Source organism: Molothrus aeneus, chromosome 9 (genome assembly GCF_037042795.1).
Source record: "Molothrus aeneus isolate 106 chromosome 9, BPBGC_Maene_1.0, whole genome shotgun sequence".
Classification (NCBI taxonomy): domain Eukaryota; kingdom Metazoa; phylum Chordata; class Aves; order Passeriformes; family Icteridae; genus Molothrus; species Molothrus aeneus.
In genome coordinates this window covers 14,874,508-14,892,974 of record NC_089654.1, presented here as the reverse complement: position 1 = coordinate 14,892,974, position 18,467 = coordinate 14,874,508, and the positions used below count along the sequence as shown (strand labels likewise).

General features: G+C 38.3%; 1 protein-coding gene across 1 annotated transcript in view; it reads left to right on the top strand.

Moving 5' to 3' along the window:
- Positions 1 to 18,467, top strand: part of COL24A1 (collagen type XXIV alpha 1 chain) — a 114,825-nt gene that overhangs the window by 9,772 nt on the left and 86,586 nt on the right. Inside the window, exons 4-11 of the mRNA XM_066556038.1 lie at positions 4,887 to 4,940; positions 8,268 to 8,321; positions 10,316 to 10,369; positions 12,273 to 12,326; positions 14,074 to 14,118; positions 15,276 to 15,329; positions 16,446 to 16,490; positions 18,104 to 18,157. Of these exons, the coding sequence (XP_066412135.1) occupies positions 4,887 to 4,940; positions 8,268 to 8,321; positions 10,316 to 10,369; positions 12,273 to 12,326; positions 14,074 to 14,118; positions 15,276 to 15,329; positions 16,446 to 16,490; positions 18,104 to 18,157 (414 nt within the window). The remainder of the gene's footprint in view (positions 1 to 4,886; positions 4,941 to 8,267; positions 8,322 to 10,315; positions 10,370 to 12,272; positions 12,327 to 14,073; positions 14,119 to 15,275; positions 15,330 to 16,445; positions 16,491 to 18,103; positions 18,158 to 18,467) is intronic.

Sequence of the window (18,467 nt, the reverse complement as noted above, 5' to 3'; positions counted from 1 at the left end):
TACTGAGGTGTTTTGCTGGGTTAGGATTTAGATAACGTGCCCAGGGTCTTAAAGATCTGTGGTAGAGCTAGGAAGTTAATCTAGACCTTTGTGGGCCCCAGGCTGGCAGAAGGGACCAGCAGCACCTGCTGGAACAGAGGCAAAGCTAAAACACCACTCTCCCAGAGAGGCTGACACCAAAGGGAGAGGAGATCTCTGCATGAAACTAAGAATTGTGCTCTCTGGATATTGTGTGGCTCTGTATCTGATACTGCTGTTGGTCTCAGACTTGAAGAGATGATCTTGGTTTGCTTTTTCAGTCTAGTCCTCCCATGCAGAGATGACGAGAATTAATGCAGAATTAATTCTATATGTGTGGCTCTAACACTTTAGTATATAAGTACTGAAGGAGTCTGCAATGTGGAGCCTAAAAAGCAACACTGAAGAACTTGAAAACTTCCCTTGCAGCAAAATGTCCTGATGAGGCATGAAACCCCCTCTTTTTACTTCTTTTACTATGTTGTGGTTGGTTTGAATCTTCTTTCAAGATTTGAACACAGAAGTTAATGTTCGTTCTATTGGAATTGACAGGCAAGAACTAGCTTTTGTGGTTCTTAAACTACTCAGCTTCTTTTAGCTTTTAATCATCTACCAGAACTGATTCTTGCCTTGTATAATTAGGCCTCTTATATTCCATGATCCCACAGCTGTGGAATTCCCCTCCCGCTGCAAAGCAGGACTCCAGAATTCAGGCTTTCATTTATGGATAGGGTATAAAAAGGGAACAGCTATTTTTTCAAAACTATTAAAACCCTGATTAAAATTCTAGCAGCTGTAATGACCAACCCCCCCCTAGAAAAATATAAAGTGAGTTTAAACTGGAATAGTAAGATTTCCTGAAACACTTCTTTCAAGGCAATGCTGCTCTGTCCATCTGATGAACCACTCCTTTTTGGGACGCAGAGGGTGCTGGCAATCTGTAAAGATTACAAAAATAAATGTGGTGTGCATTTTTAACTGTTTAACTTTCAAGCTGATATTTTTCATTGCACAATCTAAAGTAGTTTGGAATAACATGGGGCATAGTCCCACACAGGAAGAAGGAGAAACTGGTGTGAGCTGAAGTGCTGATTTATGTTACTTGCTGGTAGGTAATTGCATCTTCAGGCTATCTGCACAGGATGTGGCCTTCTAAGAGTAAGAGAAATGAACTAGGAATAAATTTCCTCTATTGGAAAAGTTTTTCTAGATTTTCAAGATACTCTGCCAGAAGGAGGAATGGTAGAAGACCAAATGGTGGTGTTCTTTCTAGTTGGTAAAGAGAAGCAGTCTGGAATTGTTGCCAGGAGGAAGGGGAAATGGCAAGTCCTGCAATGAGCAGAATTGAGTCCTGGAGAAGCTGTCCTATTGCAATCCAGAGGTGTGAGAGTAAGAACACTGAGAGAGCAGTTCAGAGATCCCAAATGTAGTAGCTTCTCTTTCACACTTAGCTTATTTCATTTATTTTACTCTCAGCTAACCTTTCATACTTCTGCTGATTGCACTCTTTGCTTATTTCTCAGTTGAGCAGAATTGCCTGTTGAGGCTCCCCTGACCACAGGGGATATATTGGTCACCTAATCCCTTTCTTGCATTTCCCTACCCAGGCTGAGAAATCTCAGTACCTAATGATTCAGATAAAGATTTGCTATGTGTAAATGAAATGTTTCCTATTACCTCTGGATAATAGGTCAAATTTAAAACACATGTAACCCAAGTAACACAGGGTTCAGTACCTAGGAAAATAATGTAAGTTATTTCATGTTTAGGAAAGTTCCTTATGTTTATTCCAGTGACCATTGGAAAGGCTGTGAAAATTTCTGGAAGAATAGCATCTACTTTTATTTCAGGATTAAGCAATGATTATTTGGAACTTGACCTTTTTTGCTCAATAGCTAAATGAAGTTTTTACAATTCCTAAAGACAGTAAGTTGTAGTATCTTTTTAAGTTACAAATTATCTGTTTTGAACAAACTGATTTTGTTAAACAATTTTAAGTTAGCATCTGTAATATTTATACAAAGTAACTTCCTTTTGTTTTGTTTGATAGTGGTGGTCAAAGTGTCAAATGCTAAAAATCAGATTGACATTTCTAATTGCTTCAGATTTGTTTAATTACTGTTTCCAGTAGTTGGAAGAAAAGCTATTCAAACAAGTGACTTATTCCTTGGTTTAAGAGAGATTGACTCACTCTCAGATGTTGATTGCTGTGGTTTACATGGATGCCTGAGAGGCTTAAGTAGCTTCCTAGCAAGTATAAAAATAGTCAATACTGATTTTGTAGTTGCTTTCCCAGATTGTAGAAATACATAGGACAGAATAATGTGGAACTGCTGGCTGGGAAAGCATGTTCAGGAAGCCTTAGGTGTGCTCTGCTGAAGTCTGCTCCCAGCAGAGCTGTTGCCTGAGTTGTAGGGAGGAGTCTGTGCTGGAGGCTAAAGAGTAACATCCTCTGGTTAAGGAGAGTCCTTTAATATTTTAATCAAACACCTGGATGGCTGGGGCTGCCTATTATTGTGAACCAGAGACTTCATCTACCACAGTTGACTTTGTTTTAAAATGCTCTGTCTGCCCAGGTCAAAATTTTGCTGCTTCTTTTAGGGGTTTCTGCGGGCTTAGTTGTGATTAGATTTTCTCTTTTTTGTTGTATGAAAAGAGATAGTTATGTTTGAATTAGAGTAATCACAGTAAGGGTGGGATGGATTTGGGTGTTTATTTGTTTTCTGTTGCAAAGGAAGCAGATAGTGTTTAAAAAAATTTAGAAGCCACATAGGGAAAAATGTTCTCACTGCCCTCATGCAATAAAGCAGCAAGAAACATCAGGGATCTTAATACTCAGTTCCTATTAGAAAAATGGTGGGGTTTACCTATTCATGTATTTTTAAGGAAATGTCTGAAACAGGGATAGAGAAGAACATAAATCACAAAAGAATGCATATGGGTTGCAACCATTTCACTTAACAAAAAATATGTTTTCTTTTGTAGTCCCAGGATAATTATTTAATCAAAAGGCATCTCTTAACTTACATTTTGAGAGGAGATATTAAAACATACTGCTTCAGCAGGGCAGGGTGGGAGCTCTGTGACCTTTAAAGTGGATTTTTGAACCTGGACAAGAAAGCCAGGTCGAGACTTTTCCATGTATCTCCCTGTTACATTTTTTGTGCTATTAAGCATGAGGTCTTTCTACCTCAGAAAAATGAGGATGTTAGTGAGCATTTGTGCAGTCCTAATGAATAGAGAATGTCCTATGCTAAAAGCATGAGATGTTATGGTTTGATCTAAAGATCAGGGGAAGTGCAGGTATGGGTTTCAGCATGACTTAATGTAGCATGTAGGGACATGCAGATATTCCCAATTACATTTAAACTCCTACATTTATTATGATTAATTGGAGAGGAAATAATTGATACTTTTAGTTCCTTAGAACAATGGTGGTTTTCCCAGAACTGTGCATAAGTGATCTGTATTCTGGCCAAATTAATGTAATTTAGCTTGATGATGCCTAAATTCCATAATCAGCACTGTCTTCTCTGCAGTGACATTACCTTTCTAAGAAAAAAAAAAGTATTACACAGAACAGGAGGTTTTCAAAAATCCAGCCTTTGTCTTAATGAAATGTTGCTTGCTAATAAAACCCTCAAGGCTGTTTTTCCTTCCTCACTTACCTTTTTTATCTCTTCCCTGTTTAGCAAAATCTTCCTGTTGATCATTTTGGCCACCATAATGGCCCTTCTGCTTTTTCTGCTGGTATTCCTTTCAGCCAGTTTTCAGCTCTGTTGTTGGGTGGTGGGCAGTGTGGCACTCAGTGTTTTGCCTGGTGTCTCAGCTGAGAGGATGTCATGCACCCAGAACAGTGTGAGGGAGCCTGTGTGACAAAGCAGGCTGAACCCCTAATGCTGTCATCCACTGACCTCCCTCAAGAGCTCTGACTCTCCTGATGCCCAAATGCCCTTGCAGAAAGTACATGGTTACTGCTACAGCTGGGGCTTGCTGTGCAGGCATGTGGATGGGGGTGAATTCACCCTTAAGAACAGCCCATTCCTCTGTAGGAATTTGATGTATTTCTCCTAATTTGATAGGGGAAGTATAATAGAAGGTAGTGCAGATTTTAGTTTAGAGCACTCATTTGTATTTGAGTACAGTGAAGTTGATCCTGGAGTTTTCAATCTGACAGCAGTCATTATATAGAAAAGGAAAGGTTTCTATGTTGAAAACAACCAGATATGCAGGGGCTGTTACACTGTCTAATATGGTGACTAATAATCTAATTCATTTGCAAAAGATACATTTGATCATATACTAGCATCCTAAAAAGTCTGCATTATCTTTAAAGAGAATTATATTCATTATATAGAAGGGGAAATGGGCTAGCAGTTATCACTAGTAGCAGCTTTTAATAGGAAACTGAACAGTAATTGGTCCACATTTATTTTCTTTATTTGATATTTGTAATTTCTGTGAGGTGATATCTTATTTTTTCACAGTTACCCTAACCTTTCTGAAATGTCTGGCATGCCAGCAAGCTTATTGGAAAGGCTTAATAATTATTCTCTATCCTTTCCTTGGAAATACAATTGCACTTGCTTTCTTCATCTAAACTTTCTTCCTTCAGTACAAATACACCTGAGTAGAAGTTACTATCCAGGTTGTTAGTTCCAATTTCTCTGACACAAGATACTTTCTAAACAGAAATCTGATTTGCAGTCAGATTAAAACCACTTTCTTGTTGTTTGGAATTGGTTTTCAAATTGAGGAGGTCAGCACGAGCACAGAGTTGTCAGTTAGCAAAACTGGTCTCATCTAGAGTTGTGATACTGCCCTTGTGTCAGGTTTTAGCCTCAACTTCTTTGATTTTCTATCACCAGGGTCCTCCAGGTCCTCCAGGTTTACCTGGTCCTTCAGGGAAGAGAGGTCCTCGGGTGAGTAAAACAACTGTGTACTTCTGCACCTCTAGGCAGGTCACCAATAATCACACTGGAGTTTGCATAATTTTGGTTTTCTCAACTTCATTCATATGCTTAGTGATTGTGTGAGGTATGCTTGTGATGAAAGTGTTATGATTCTGAACATTTGGCAGATTGGTTAAAGCAAGACAAACAAACTGTTTCTCCTGCTATGAGCTTCCAGCATAATTAATTCCATGTAGGGGTGCATACACTGGGCGTTGTTATATTTGTACCTGGCTTTTGCTGCTCCCAATATTAACTTCTGGTTTTTCCATGCTGCTCCCATCTGCTGCAATCTAAAACCACATGCATTTGTTTTGGAGTGAGGGGGAGTGAGCAATGCAGCCTCAGAGGAGCAGGCACAGATACAAAATTAACCACTGCAAGACAGAGTGGGGGTAAAAAGTAATCCCAAAAATCTCTTTTAGTCTCTTGAGCTTCAGCAGCTTGATCCTAGCTTGCTATCAGGGTGCTTTGCTAAAGAAATGAGCTACAGTAGGCAATGGTTTGTTTTGTGTGAGTGGGTGCAGCCGAGCAGGGGCTTTGCCCCAGTGACCCTGGGGACAGAGCAGGGGCTTTGCCCCAGTGACCCTGGGGACAGAGCAGGGGCTTTGCCCCAGTGACCCTGGGGACAGAGCAGGGGCTTTGCCCCAGTGCCCTGTGTCCCTCTGCCATGCACGGGGGAGAGGCCTGTGCTGTGCTGCTGTACTGATTAATTAATGGGGCAAAAGAGGCTGAATCTCTGTTTGTGCAATGTGTACTAAAACCATGTGCTGAGCAGTCCCTGAGGTCATGGCTGATCAGAGGGGTTTAGGGGAAGGGCAGCTGGAGGGAGCAGGTGAAGGTTTGGTGTGGGGATGATTTCAGGCCATGGTAGCTGGGGATGTGAATGGTTGTGGCTGCAGTCAGCAAGGCAGATGGAAAGTGGGAGAAAAGGGCTCACATCTGTGGGCTCAGCAGATGTGTGGGAGGAGATTTGGTTCAGCCTTTGAGGAAGGTTTAAATGAGATGCTGCTCAATAGCCTGTTGAAAGCCAGCACAGCACAGGACGTTCTAAACTTGGCCTGATGGGTGGGAACTCACAGCACTGGCACTGGTCAAAGAAACCAAAAACCAAACTCATGTTTCAGAGCAGTTTGGAGGTAAGGGAAGAGAAGAGACACATTTAAAAGTATAAAATGAAAAACATTCCTTCAAATTCATCTCTTCATGACTTTTTGGATCCTTCTGTGTAGGAGCTGACAATTCTTACAACTCAGCTTTTTTATGTTGCACGCTGCCTGTGGCAAGGATATGTCTGGCATCAGAGGCAGGATCTCACATATCCAAGTAGATCCTCACAACTGGGAAGTTTTCTTTATTTCAGAGGAGGCTGTTCATATGTTTAAAGCCATGCCTGTTGCTGAGATTGCTCTTGCCCAGCTGCAATTTGTTTGGGCTTCAAGGTCTTTTTAGAGGCATAGAGAACTTAAAAGCTCAGTGCTCTCTTGGGTGAGCAGTAATGTGGATAAATTATTGTGTAGGATACGCTTTCCAATGTGAAGGGACTGCTTACTCTAAGGGGTGTGGAAAAATATGAAAATGGCTGAGATGAATATTTACCAGTTGTTCTGAGTTTAAAATATATTTATACAGGCCAAGCAAGTCCATAAAACTATTTGATAAAAAAGAAATGGTTTTGAAATATCAGTGTTCTTTACTTTGTACAATACTCATAAATTCAGGCAGGTGCAGCTAGTGATGATGTATGTTATGACAGGAATTTTGTGAGCCAAAATGCCTGTGAAAACTTTGACTCAAAATTCAGTTCCTCATCCAGCAGCCTGCCCTGTGACTTCTGTTTTCCTTCACATGAGTTGCTATTTGTGATCCTGAAATGTGACTTGAGTTGTCAAAGGGAAACAGCAGAGTGCAGAGCTGCATTGCCTGGGCCTTCATCAGAGTGTGTGTCCAAAGCTGATCCTGACAGAGATCCACATGGTTGGGACACTTGGAGCATGTATGGTTCATGGTTAGAGACTTCCACTGGAAACTGATTTTGATCCCTGCAATTGTATGGTAAAGAAGTTCACATGTGACTATGTTTTCTAAGTGTCTTGGCTTGTTCCAAGTTTCTTGATAATGAAATCTCAGTGGTTTCAGAATTAGTGATGACATGAAACTCCTCTGATGCCTCATTCCATGAGAATCCTTTTGCACTTCTGTGTTCCAGCACTGTGCCCCAAGACAGTAACACTGCAGGCAGTGAAAGCAGGAGCCACTGCAGCACTGCTGGCACTTTCTATTTGTTTCCTTTCTCCTAAATCCCTAAGAGTGCCTCCAGAGTTGCCAGTGTGCAAATTAATCTCTCAAACAGCACACGTGGGGTTAGCATTTCTGTGGGGTTATGTCAACATGGTCATTAATGAGAGAGGGAGCACTTAAGAGATGCAGCTCTCAGTGTTACTGCAAGGTGTCATTGGTGAATGAGGCCTCGTGTGGTGCAAAGACAAACACTGAGTTTATCTGTTGTTACACCACTGAATATACAAGAAAGTTCAAAAGTATTCTTACTATATTTGGTATTTGGATTTTGGAAGAATTTTTGCTTTAGTGAATTCAACAGAAGCTTTGTTGCCAGTTTATCAGGGACAGATTTTCACCAGTTTGGTCCTTCAGCACTTGGAAGATGAATAGCTGCTGACAACCATTGCAACAAATATTTTCCCTAATGTGCAATTTTTCAAGCAGTGAAGATTGCTGAATGTGTTGCAGGAATGGACATTTATACTGGAAGGCCTAGACAGTCTTGATAGCTTATTCTGTTCCTGGAACACTGAAGTTGAATTATTTTAGTAAAAAGTCCATTTTCTACACTGGAGAATCTGTGATTTATTTTTTTTAAGAATGTGGGATACATTGCTTTGAGACATCTTTTAACTCACCAGGAACTCATCCACTCACTTTTCAGTGTGTAGCTGGGTACCTCAGAATGTGATTTTACTGATTTTACTCCATGCCTTCAAGTGTTGTAGCTGGAGAGCAACATTGCAGTGACTATGCCAAACCTGTTAAGAATTACCTGGGAAGACAATAGAAACTGAGATTTGTAATGAAAAAGGGGATACTTACCTTCACTTTTAATTTTTGGAAGATGTGTATGTTTTATTTCTTGTGAATCCTTTGAAAATCCTAACTAGTGATTCTAAAAGCAGGAAAGATGCAGTAAAATTATTCTCTGCAATCCATTCACATTTATTCAGTGGTGTACAGAGTAATCCCAGTTGTTGTTCTCCTCATTTGTTTGGGGTTTTTTAATAGGGTATTCCAGGACCACATGGGAACCCAGGTTTGCCAGGATTGCCAGGTCCCAAGGTGAGTTTATTTATCCATGCTGACATGTAAGCACATGAAATTTTTAATATTTTTTGGAAGCCTCAGAACTGTTTCCTATAATAGAAATAATTGACCTTCTTTTGTTTACAGGTGGAGACTGCTACTATAAATATATTTTAATTAAATGTAATCGATCAAATTGAACTTCAGATCAAAACAAAATAGCAGATTATTCAGTGGAAAGAAAATCACCTATGTGTGCAGAATGATGGCTTGAGAATGGTTATCTTTGCATGTAATCTGTATTTCCCAAGAGAGTTCCTGTAAATCAGCTCAGCCTCTGATAAACTGAGGTTTAAATGTTTAATTGCTGTTAACTTTTGCTTTGCTTAAAAAAAAAAAAAGAAAAATATAGACTGTCAGTCCCTATAAATTGCTATTTTATTGTCCATGCCCAAGATTTGCCATTTAAATATTCTAATATCTTGGACATTATTATTTATTAATATGCTAGAATAATTTTCTGTAGATTTATGGAAGTGATATTTAAAGTCAAAGACAAAATACTGGACTTAAAGCTCAAATAACATTTTCAATCTTGTGTAACATAGGGCCTTTAAATAGATTTGACAGATTTGTGCAGTTGCAGAATGCCTTCAACTCATATTTAGTTTGAACAATTTGATAGATCTGTTAGGAAAAAGGCAGCACCATGATTTGTTTAGCATGATTCCTAATTGCAGGAATCTGACATGTCATGACAGGTGCTAAAATCTGCTTGAGGACATAAAAAGAAATTTAATAAAGCTTTCAGTGCCAAGTGCTGTAAAACCAAGTGATTCTGGTTTTTGTGTGTTTTTGTTTTTATCTAGCTCTATAAGGACAGTTAAAGATTCAGAATTAATTTTTACTCTATTTATGCTGGCTATGTAATAGAATACATTTCTAGGAAAATAATTAATTGTAACCAATTACTCCTAGGCTTTGTTTTATAATTTATTTTCTCCCTTGACTGGATGATAATTTTGATCAGTTCTGTAGCTCTGTCCATTAGTTTAAGAATAGAAGGAATTGTACATATGTAAATGTACCTATATATATTTTATTTAAATATCAAATATACATATTACTAGGTGCTTAGTGATCTCTTTAATTTCTGTTAAATTATAAGTTATCTTTTTGATACAAGCATATTCTGAAGTGGTTTTCTCTAAATAAAAATTAACTGGGTGCTCTTGAAGTTTTGTCTGTGAAGATCCAGCTGACCACACTGAAACAAACACTCTTGTTTGATACTAAAACATGGCAGATGAGCTGCAAGAATTTTCTAGCAGTAAATGAACGCAGAATTTTATTCTATCTTTAAGATGCATGAATGTTTCCCTCCTGTGCTGAAGGATCCTTTGTGCATTTGCTTCTGAAGCAGGCACAACATGAATATCCAAAGTGTCCAGCCCTGAGAGAGGGTCAGCAGTTCCAAGCAATGGCCAATCCCTCAGCATTCAATTCCTGAGAAACAACTTGGGGGTGTTTTTAAAGTTATGTAAAGGTATCCATGAGGTTTGGCTTTATTCTTGGCTCTTTGGAAAATAGATTAGTTAAGAAAATTTAATTTTGTGGATTCTGGCACTGTGGGAAGGCTGAGCCTGAGGAAACCTGTACAAGGTAATGGTTCATGCAGTAATACAGCCTGATAATCCTGTACATTGCCCTGAAGTGATGGACACAGGGGCAGAGCAATTTGGCTGGAGCATCTGCTCTAATCCTGCTTGGATTTACCAAAAAATCTGCTTTTCAAAGTTTTGTGACTTTACAAAACTTGGAAAATGTAAATCTCATTTCAGTATGAACCTACACTATTTTATTTTTTTCCTAGTTCTTTAGTGAAAAATTTATGAGAAAAGTATCTATAATAGGAAGCACATTTATATTTTTTTCTGCTCTTGCTGTAACAGTTGAGAATACTTGTTTTAGCATATATTATTAGAAATCCTCTCCTGATGGTATTATTGAGCTTAATTTCTCTGTGACAGGGCCCTAAAGGAGACCCAGGATTCTCTCCAGGACGGGCAAAATGTGGAGAAAAGGTATTATTTTCTTAATTATAGAAAAATGTTTTGTCTGTCCTATTCTTTTGTGAAGTCTGGTTTAATATTCAAATAAATTATAACAGCAAAATGTTTTGTATTTACTTTAACACTGGTGTATTTTAGCAGTTAATTATGTTAGACTGACTACTGTAGACACAGATGACATAATGAATCCAAGGCAAATTTAAAAATATATTAAAAGTTGAAAATTAAATTATATATTTGATTTAACTTATAAAAATAAAATCTAAGGACTTTTAGGACAATGCAATTGGATTAGATTCACACTGATATAAGGAAGTACAGATTCCAGTTTCCCTTAGTACCTTGCATTATTCCAGAAAGTTGTGTAAAACAGAATTTGGTGATGACAAGCGCACACATTCCTGCTACTGCCTCCTAAGCAACTTTAGTCAAATTAGTTGTTGCCTTCTCTGCCCAAATATTTGAGTATAAATATTCAAATATTCCATTCTTCATGGAAATTTTCAGTGTGAAAACTTGTGATTGTTTCATTTTCAGATTAACACAAGTTTCGTACACAGTAACGTGATAACACTTAAAGTGTAATTGAATGTTTGCATTCTAATATGCTAGCCTGTGCTGTATGTTTAAGAATATCTTGCATTTATGCTAAGTTCTTTTATGAGCATTTACTAGTAGATCTGTTTTGGAATATTTGTTCCAGGTAGGAAGCACTGTAAGATTTGAGGACTACTCTCTGTTATGAAAAAGCTTTAGGAAATAACTATGGTTTACTCCCTACTGATGTGTACATAACTTATTTTTTAGTGCGTCCATGCTGTCAAACCCTAAAATTCACAAATATATGTTGTCAACGTTGATGCACCGATGCGAAATTGAAGTGCAGCTCCTACAGAAATATTTTAATCTAGCCAGGTTTTGGCAATCAGATCATAGTGTGGTGAGCTGTACATGGCTGCCTGACACTCAAGCTATGTTCTTTGGCATGAGCCCAAGCAGCCACAGAACAGTCTAAAGCCCACATTTGTATGACTAAATACATGTAGAGTACATCTATAATCCAAAATTGTGGGATCGATATGCATTTTATAGTTCTCGTTATTTTGTGTTCTTAATTTGCTCGTTCTAATTAAGAGACTTACATTTACTTTGACAGTAATTCACTTCCAGGATGCAATCCTTGACTTACTGGGTTTGAATTCAGGCACTAATAATGAAAGAGTGAATCTCTTCACTGTCAGTCCTGAGCAAGAAGACTCTCCTTCCCCATCTGCAACAACCATGAAAATTTGTCTTCTTTCCATCTCCCCAGCATTTGAGATTTCTGATTCTTATTGCCATATACCATTATGTGGTTGTGAAGTTTAAAGAACCTGAAGAGAGCAGCAGTGTTCCCCCAGAGCCTCTCTGTCCATATGCACCTCTCAAGTTGTCTTTCACAGAGATCAGATTTATGCAGATTTTGCACAGCACACCCCATAATGGTGTCCTGGTTCTTGGCTGCAGATTGTTGACATAACATTAAAACAAACAATACACACTAGTGGTGATACATATGTATTAATTTGAGGTGAAACCACTTGTTTCTGAGGAAAGTGTTGCCTCAAGAGCTGTATGGCTTCTTCACTCCTGTTTATGTTGGCTAAAAGTAAACGTTGTGAGGTTGTGAACCAGGTCTGTTCCAGCCATGATTTGGCCATGTTGCAGGAACAGACATGTTGCACTCAGTGGTTGCAATTGAGGTACTGTTGCTTTTTCCATTTTCTTCCTCTAAAAAAGTAATAAAAATCAAACAACATCAGCTAGTTCTCCATACCAAATGTCCAAGAGTGCAGACAAGATATTAAGTGCTGCATGTTTATAACCCTGGGTCATGTTCCAGTGAAACATTAATTCTGGATGTTTTGTTGTGTAGGGTGATCCAGGCCCCATGGGCTTTCCAGGCCCACCTGGAATCAAAGGCCAGAAGGTAAGGTGCTGTTTCCATTCCCATGTGACTCATCCTGGCTCAAATCAGTGCCCCCCAGGTGGGTGTCTGATGGTCCAGAGGTGGTAGAAGAACTTTAGGCTTGCTCTTGGCACTGTGTCTACTGTGCAAAACCTCCCCTTACAACAATTCAGTGGGATCATCATAGCAGGATGTAAATCACAGCCACATGAAAGAAACTGCAGAAGAATCAAATATATCCTTTTTGCTTTGTACTCCAGCACTGCTGAGAAACTATTTTATATTAATATAGATTAAATTATCATAAAACTATGTAATTACATAAAATAATAATATATAATTAGTTACTATAAAATTCTCATATATAATTATTGTATTTAATATAATGATACTATTATATTTTGATATACAAAATATATATTGAATAAATAGCATATTTTCGACATTTCTTCTCATCCAGGCAAGAAAAAAGATTTTAAAAGTCTTACATATGAGTTAATGGTGTCCCTTTTTTTTTTTTTTTTTTTTTTTTTCATTTTTAAATCAGCACTCAAAACTTTCCTTATATCAGTCTGGAGATCTCATAGGGCAGAAGGCTCCCCTTTCCCCTTCCCCTGAGTGGCCGTACCTGCCCCTGCAGCCAGGGCCCTTGGGGTGGGTTGGCACCAAAGGACAGCACTCCTGGGCAGGGGAGCCTGAGTCCATGGCAGCACCTGAGAACCTCTGCAGTGCTCTGGGGGTACAGGTGCTTTGCAATGGCTCTGGGAAAGAGCTGTACCAAGATTGGCTACAATTTTTGCTCTAGTTTATTCCCTATCTGTGTGTGACAGTAAATCATGAGAATCTGGGTCTATAAAATCCTGATAAAATTTGCATACTGAAGTAGAGCACGGTAAGAAATGTGGAAGGAAAAAGCTTGGTTTCAACCTGAGAAGGGCTCCATATTTCATTTTTTCTTTACGCCGGCATCATGTAAGGGTAAGGCTGATCAGCAAATTTCAAAAGCAGTATATTTATGGTAAGATCAGCATTATTCTATTAAGTGTCAGCTTTATGCTACTGAGTGTCTCCCAGTGCTTCTTCTACAGAATCCTATTTTCCTTGAGCAGAAGGAAACTCCAGTCCTGTAAGAGAAAAGTAGAATTTCCATTCCTTGGGATATTTGGGCTGAGTTGCTAGGTGAAGTCTTAGTTGTGGAATAAAGATCAGCAAACAAGATAGACAAGATAGAATGGAACCACTAAGGAAAAATAAAACAAAGCTGTTTTCTGATGAAACTTTTGAAAAAAAGTCAGCATTGTGAGAGCTCCTGACAGCACATGGGAGTCCTTTTATTTGCTGCACTTGCTTTTTCTCTGTAGGTGATGGTTGTAGCATTAGTCATAACACTTTACCTACTGATTTTTACAGGTTACAGGAACTTCCTGGCACTCTTCTGTAGTTGCCAATGATGTGCTAGGTTTTAATTACAAATACCTAGAAATTCTGGTAAAGCACAAAGGGCAGCAGTAAAATGGAAAGTCGTTTGTTTAAAAGAGCACAAGTCTGAAACTTTAAGCATACTGATGTCTTGACATTGTCTAAACTGCCAAGTTTTCTTACTTCTTTTCTCTAGCTCAGTTTTCATGAGCAGCTAAATATAAACCATACTAACTCTGCAGGCAGAAAAATCTGGATTTTTTTCTTTGATGAAAAGAGAATAGAGTAGAAAAAGGTCTATTTTGTTTGTTTAATTGTGTTTGTCACAGATTTCTTTCTCTCCCTGCAGGGTCTTAAGGGTTACCCAGGACTGCAAGGGCCACGGGGTGAGCAGGTAAGGGATGCAAGCACAGAGCTCTGTGCTCTGCAGATGAACCTTTAGGATAGGAGAATGTATAATCCATTAAAAGTGTTCAATATAAGCAAGCTGTGTAAACTGCTTAAGGAAGTATTGGACAAGTTTTGAGCAAGAATTCAGATTGTGTTGATATCAGTGTGGTAAAGAATTAGTCTAAATGAAATGGAAAAGCTTATCCAGCTCATTTTTTAACTACCACACCAACTGGGAGGATGTTGATGTAAAATTCTTATAAGAGGTACATTTCAAACCTCTACTGATGCATTTTACATCTCCTAGCATGTAGGAAATGAAGTAGTTGTTCAGCACTTTTTTAAACTGCTATGTCTGTCCAGGAAGAAATCTGAACATGATTTCAAAGACATCCAATTGCTAATGTCTCTTGTTAGTATTTATGATGCCCCTAAAGGCAGAGTAGATGGATGGAATCTCCTTTTGAATGACACTGAAAAGGAAATGGTGATGATAACTGATGGTAAACCCCTGAAAGGAGACGAAAACTCAAGGACATAATTTATAACTTTCCTGGGTTTTATGCCCAAGCCTTCGCTGAATGAGGGGTGATTTTTTATTACAGTCTCACAGTATGTTTTCTGTGATGACTGTAATCTATCAGTGAGATAGAGATAACTAGTGAGGAAAAAACAAAGTTGATTCTTACCATCAGAAGAAGGTGGAGACAATTGTATGCATTCATGATTTATCCAGTGCTACATTGACCTGATTCTGAAAGAAACAAAACAAAAATTGGCTTTGTAAGGACACAAGGATTCTTTAATGGAAAGTTTAATGTATTTGTTTCAAATACATCTAGGACCACTGCAATTACCTCATTGCCTCCGATAGCCCTCTTGAATTATTTTTGAGTTATGGAAATAAGGCATCCACTGTTGTATTTCACAAAATCTTACACACTTTTAAAGGATATATGACTGTAATTGGCAGAGTTACTTATGTATGATGAGTCAATTTTTGGGTGTTCTGTGTAGCTTGCTTAAAGAGTAATTTTTCCATGTGCTTAAGCTGTGTCATATGAGTAGATGTTAAAAGAGAAATGATAGAACAGACTCCAAACCATGACATGAAACATGTTTGTTGTTTATTTTCCTTTCCTTTCTTCCTTTTCCACTTAGGGAATTCCAGGAATGGCTGGCAGTATTGGGGCAGTTGGTTACCCTGGCAGGCAGGTGCAGTAACTATACAAATGCCTTTGCATTTTATTTTTTGTTTTTCTCATTTATTCTTTTCAAAAGTACCATATATAACTCTTTTGAAACTACTAATTGTAAAAATGTATTTGTTTACATCCTGTCTTTTTTCTTTGAAACAAACCTCATTCTCTGGTAGTGGCTTGGAGGGAATGTTGAGTCTCATGACTTTAAAACATGGATGTGAATACTTTACACTTCCTTCATAAAACTCATGTTGTTCTGTGTGGTTTATCTTCTTTGTATTTCAAGTCTAGAGGCAGTAGGAGACAACCTGTTCCTCCTCATTTTTCACCAATGTGTGTATTTCACTGCTGAAACTATTTCTTCAGTCCATTAGGGAAGGGGAACGTTAAAAGTTTGGTGTTTTATTCCCACTGGGATATTTTAGGACAACCAATAAAGCCAGAAAGCAGCTTTCTTTAAACAGAAGTACTTGTATAAATATTGATTTATGTATAAAGTAACAGATACCTCAGTGCAGTAATACAAATAAGATAAAAAGTAGAAATGCTCAGCATCTTCCTTGTGTAAAGGTATGTGAGCCAGTTGACAACAACTGACTTTGGTTTTGTATCTGCTTAAAGGGTGAATTTCACCAATGCTTCAGTGTTTGTTGGATTAAGTTTGTGGTGGCTATATACTTCAAAGTTCCATTACAATATTTTATACAGTAATGGATGATAACATTTTTTGTGTTAAATCACATAAAGTGTTCAGAGCATTTGGACCACATATGCAATTCTGACACTAGCTTGAACGTAACTGAAATGTGTCCAAATACAAAAGCTCGTAAAAAATCCTGTGAAATTATGTCACTGTAATGCCTCATCACTGTGTCTGGAAAAAAAATTTCTCCCAGAAGAAATAATTTAATGTAATGGAAGTTTCAGTCATGATCTGTGTTTCAGCCATGCACTAATGGGAGACCTTTCTGAACATGGTCCCAGGGGACTACTTGATGACACCTTCTTCAATCTTAAAAATTTCAAGAATGTGTTGCCAGTTTACAGTTAACAAGTGTTGTTGCAGTTCTTTTACATAGAGCATATCTGGTTGTTTAAAATTAATTACAACTCTCTCTTTTTGTAACAGGGCCTAGCTGGACCAGAAGGTAACCCAGGTCCTAAAGGAGTAAGAGTAAGTAAGCATCATAAGCATTTTGATATCCATGTCTAGTTTTACCCATACAGTAGGTAAGAAAGGGGGTGAGGTATTTAATCCAGCTGTGCCAGGGTATGCCTGCAGAACCACACTGCTTTTATAGACCCTACAAATGGGAAAACTCAGAGTTTGTTTTTTTCCATGAGCAGCACAGAGCAGTTTTCCATTGTTGCCCTTCCTCTCACTTGCATGCAGGAGAGAAAAGAAAGCCATGCTGGGTGTGAGGGCTGAGTGGATGTTTCAGGCCTGAAACATTATTTCCATAATGGAGGCTTTCAAGAAGGGAGACAGATCTGACATTTGCAATCTGTAACAGCTACAGAAGTAGATAAAGGGCAACAGTCTTGTCACATAAAAACCATGAAAGGGATCTTTAAATTTTAGACTGATTCAGTCATAGTTATATGTATCCCAGGCCCTGAAAGTTCTTAATGTTCCATGCATTCAAGGTTTGGTTTTGGTTACTCTTGGAAGTAAAATAGATTGGTTTTTATTCCTGGCTGGGTTGGGGTTTTCTCTCTGTGCCTTTTATCATGCTCTTTCTCAGTGGTTTGGGTTTTTTTGAGGGTTGTGGGTTTGTTGGTTTTTGTTTTGGTTTGGTTTTTTTGGGTGGGTGCTGTGTAATTTAGTTTTCTTTGAATAGAGACATGAGCATGCCTACACATGCTTGTGCATGGATAAGTATTTCTTCAGACTGACTCTCACCATCAAGCAGAAGGCACAGGTTTCCAGAAACCTTTATGTTGCTGGTTGCATCTGGGATTGGAAGGATGTTTTGGTGGATTTGGTGGGTGTTTTCAGGCCTTCAGCTCATATACAGGTTGCTCAGCAGTGTATTGTGTTCTCAAGTATCAATTAATATAATCTTACTATGTTGCAAGAGTTGCTGTTGTTTTGTTTTTTTTAGTGTAGTTACTAGAAGCCTTTACCTGCAGCAGCTTCTCAAACACACGCAACAGATATTGCACCCTCAGGGATTGCTTCTTTTATGTTTCTTCAGTTTATTTTTGTTCAGATTCTCATCTGTATTTTGACTTGTTCTCCCTTCAATGAACAAGACATAAGTGATTCCAGTCACTTGCCTAAAAGTTCCTGCTTCTCTGTTTACACAAAGCTAAAAATGGCCAATGCATGAGTAATTTAGGGGAAAACACCTTAAGGCTAAATCTTGTGTATGAATTCTAAAAGTAACTTCCAGTAAAAATGATGACACAGCCCTCCCGACACATACTGCTGTGCCATCGAGGTGTACAACAACAGGATGTGAAGTATCTTTAGAGCTTTAGGTTTAAAATATTCCTGTAATCAAACTGTGCTCTGCTTCTCAGCTGTTTTAAGTAACTGTAGAAAGTAGAGGTGCCTTTGTTTTCCTTACTCCCTTAGGTCTGGATAACAAGGTAGGTACCATCTTCCATAATTAAAAAAAAAAAATCAACCTCCAAGAAATTAAATCCTACTCACATTTAAATTTCTAGAGCTTCACTGGTAGTTTCAAATGAGCCTGAATTTAATCCCTATGTCATGAGCCTTAGCTGGCCAGTACTGAGGGACAACCAGCCTTGAAATCAAGCACTTTTCTTACATTTTAGGGTTTTATTGGACCTCCAGGTGTGGCAGGACAACCAGGACCTGAAGGAGAAAGGGTAGGCCTAATGGAACATTAATGAAATGTTGATGTTTGTGTGGTAATGCAATATGTTAGAATGCGGGGAAATGTACAAGGTTTAACCATTCATTTGTTTGGGTTGTTTTTTTGTTTGGTTGGTTGGTTTTTTTTTGGGGGGGGATGGTTAAAAGCAAAACTGATTTGAAGAAAATAAGATGAATAGGACATACCCAATTAGTCTAATCAATGAAATGCCTTGGTGCTGAAGTAAAATGGAGAGCAACTCTAAGGTATTATTTTACTTTCATCTACAGCTGCAAGGATTAGGGTTATTTTTTTTCTTCAGC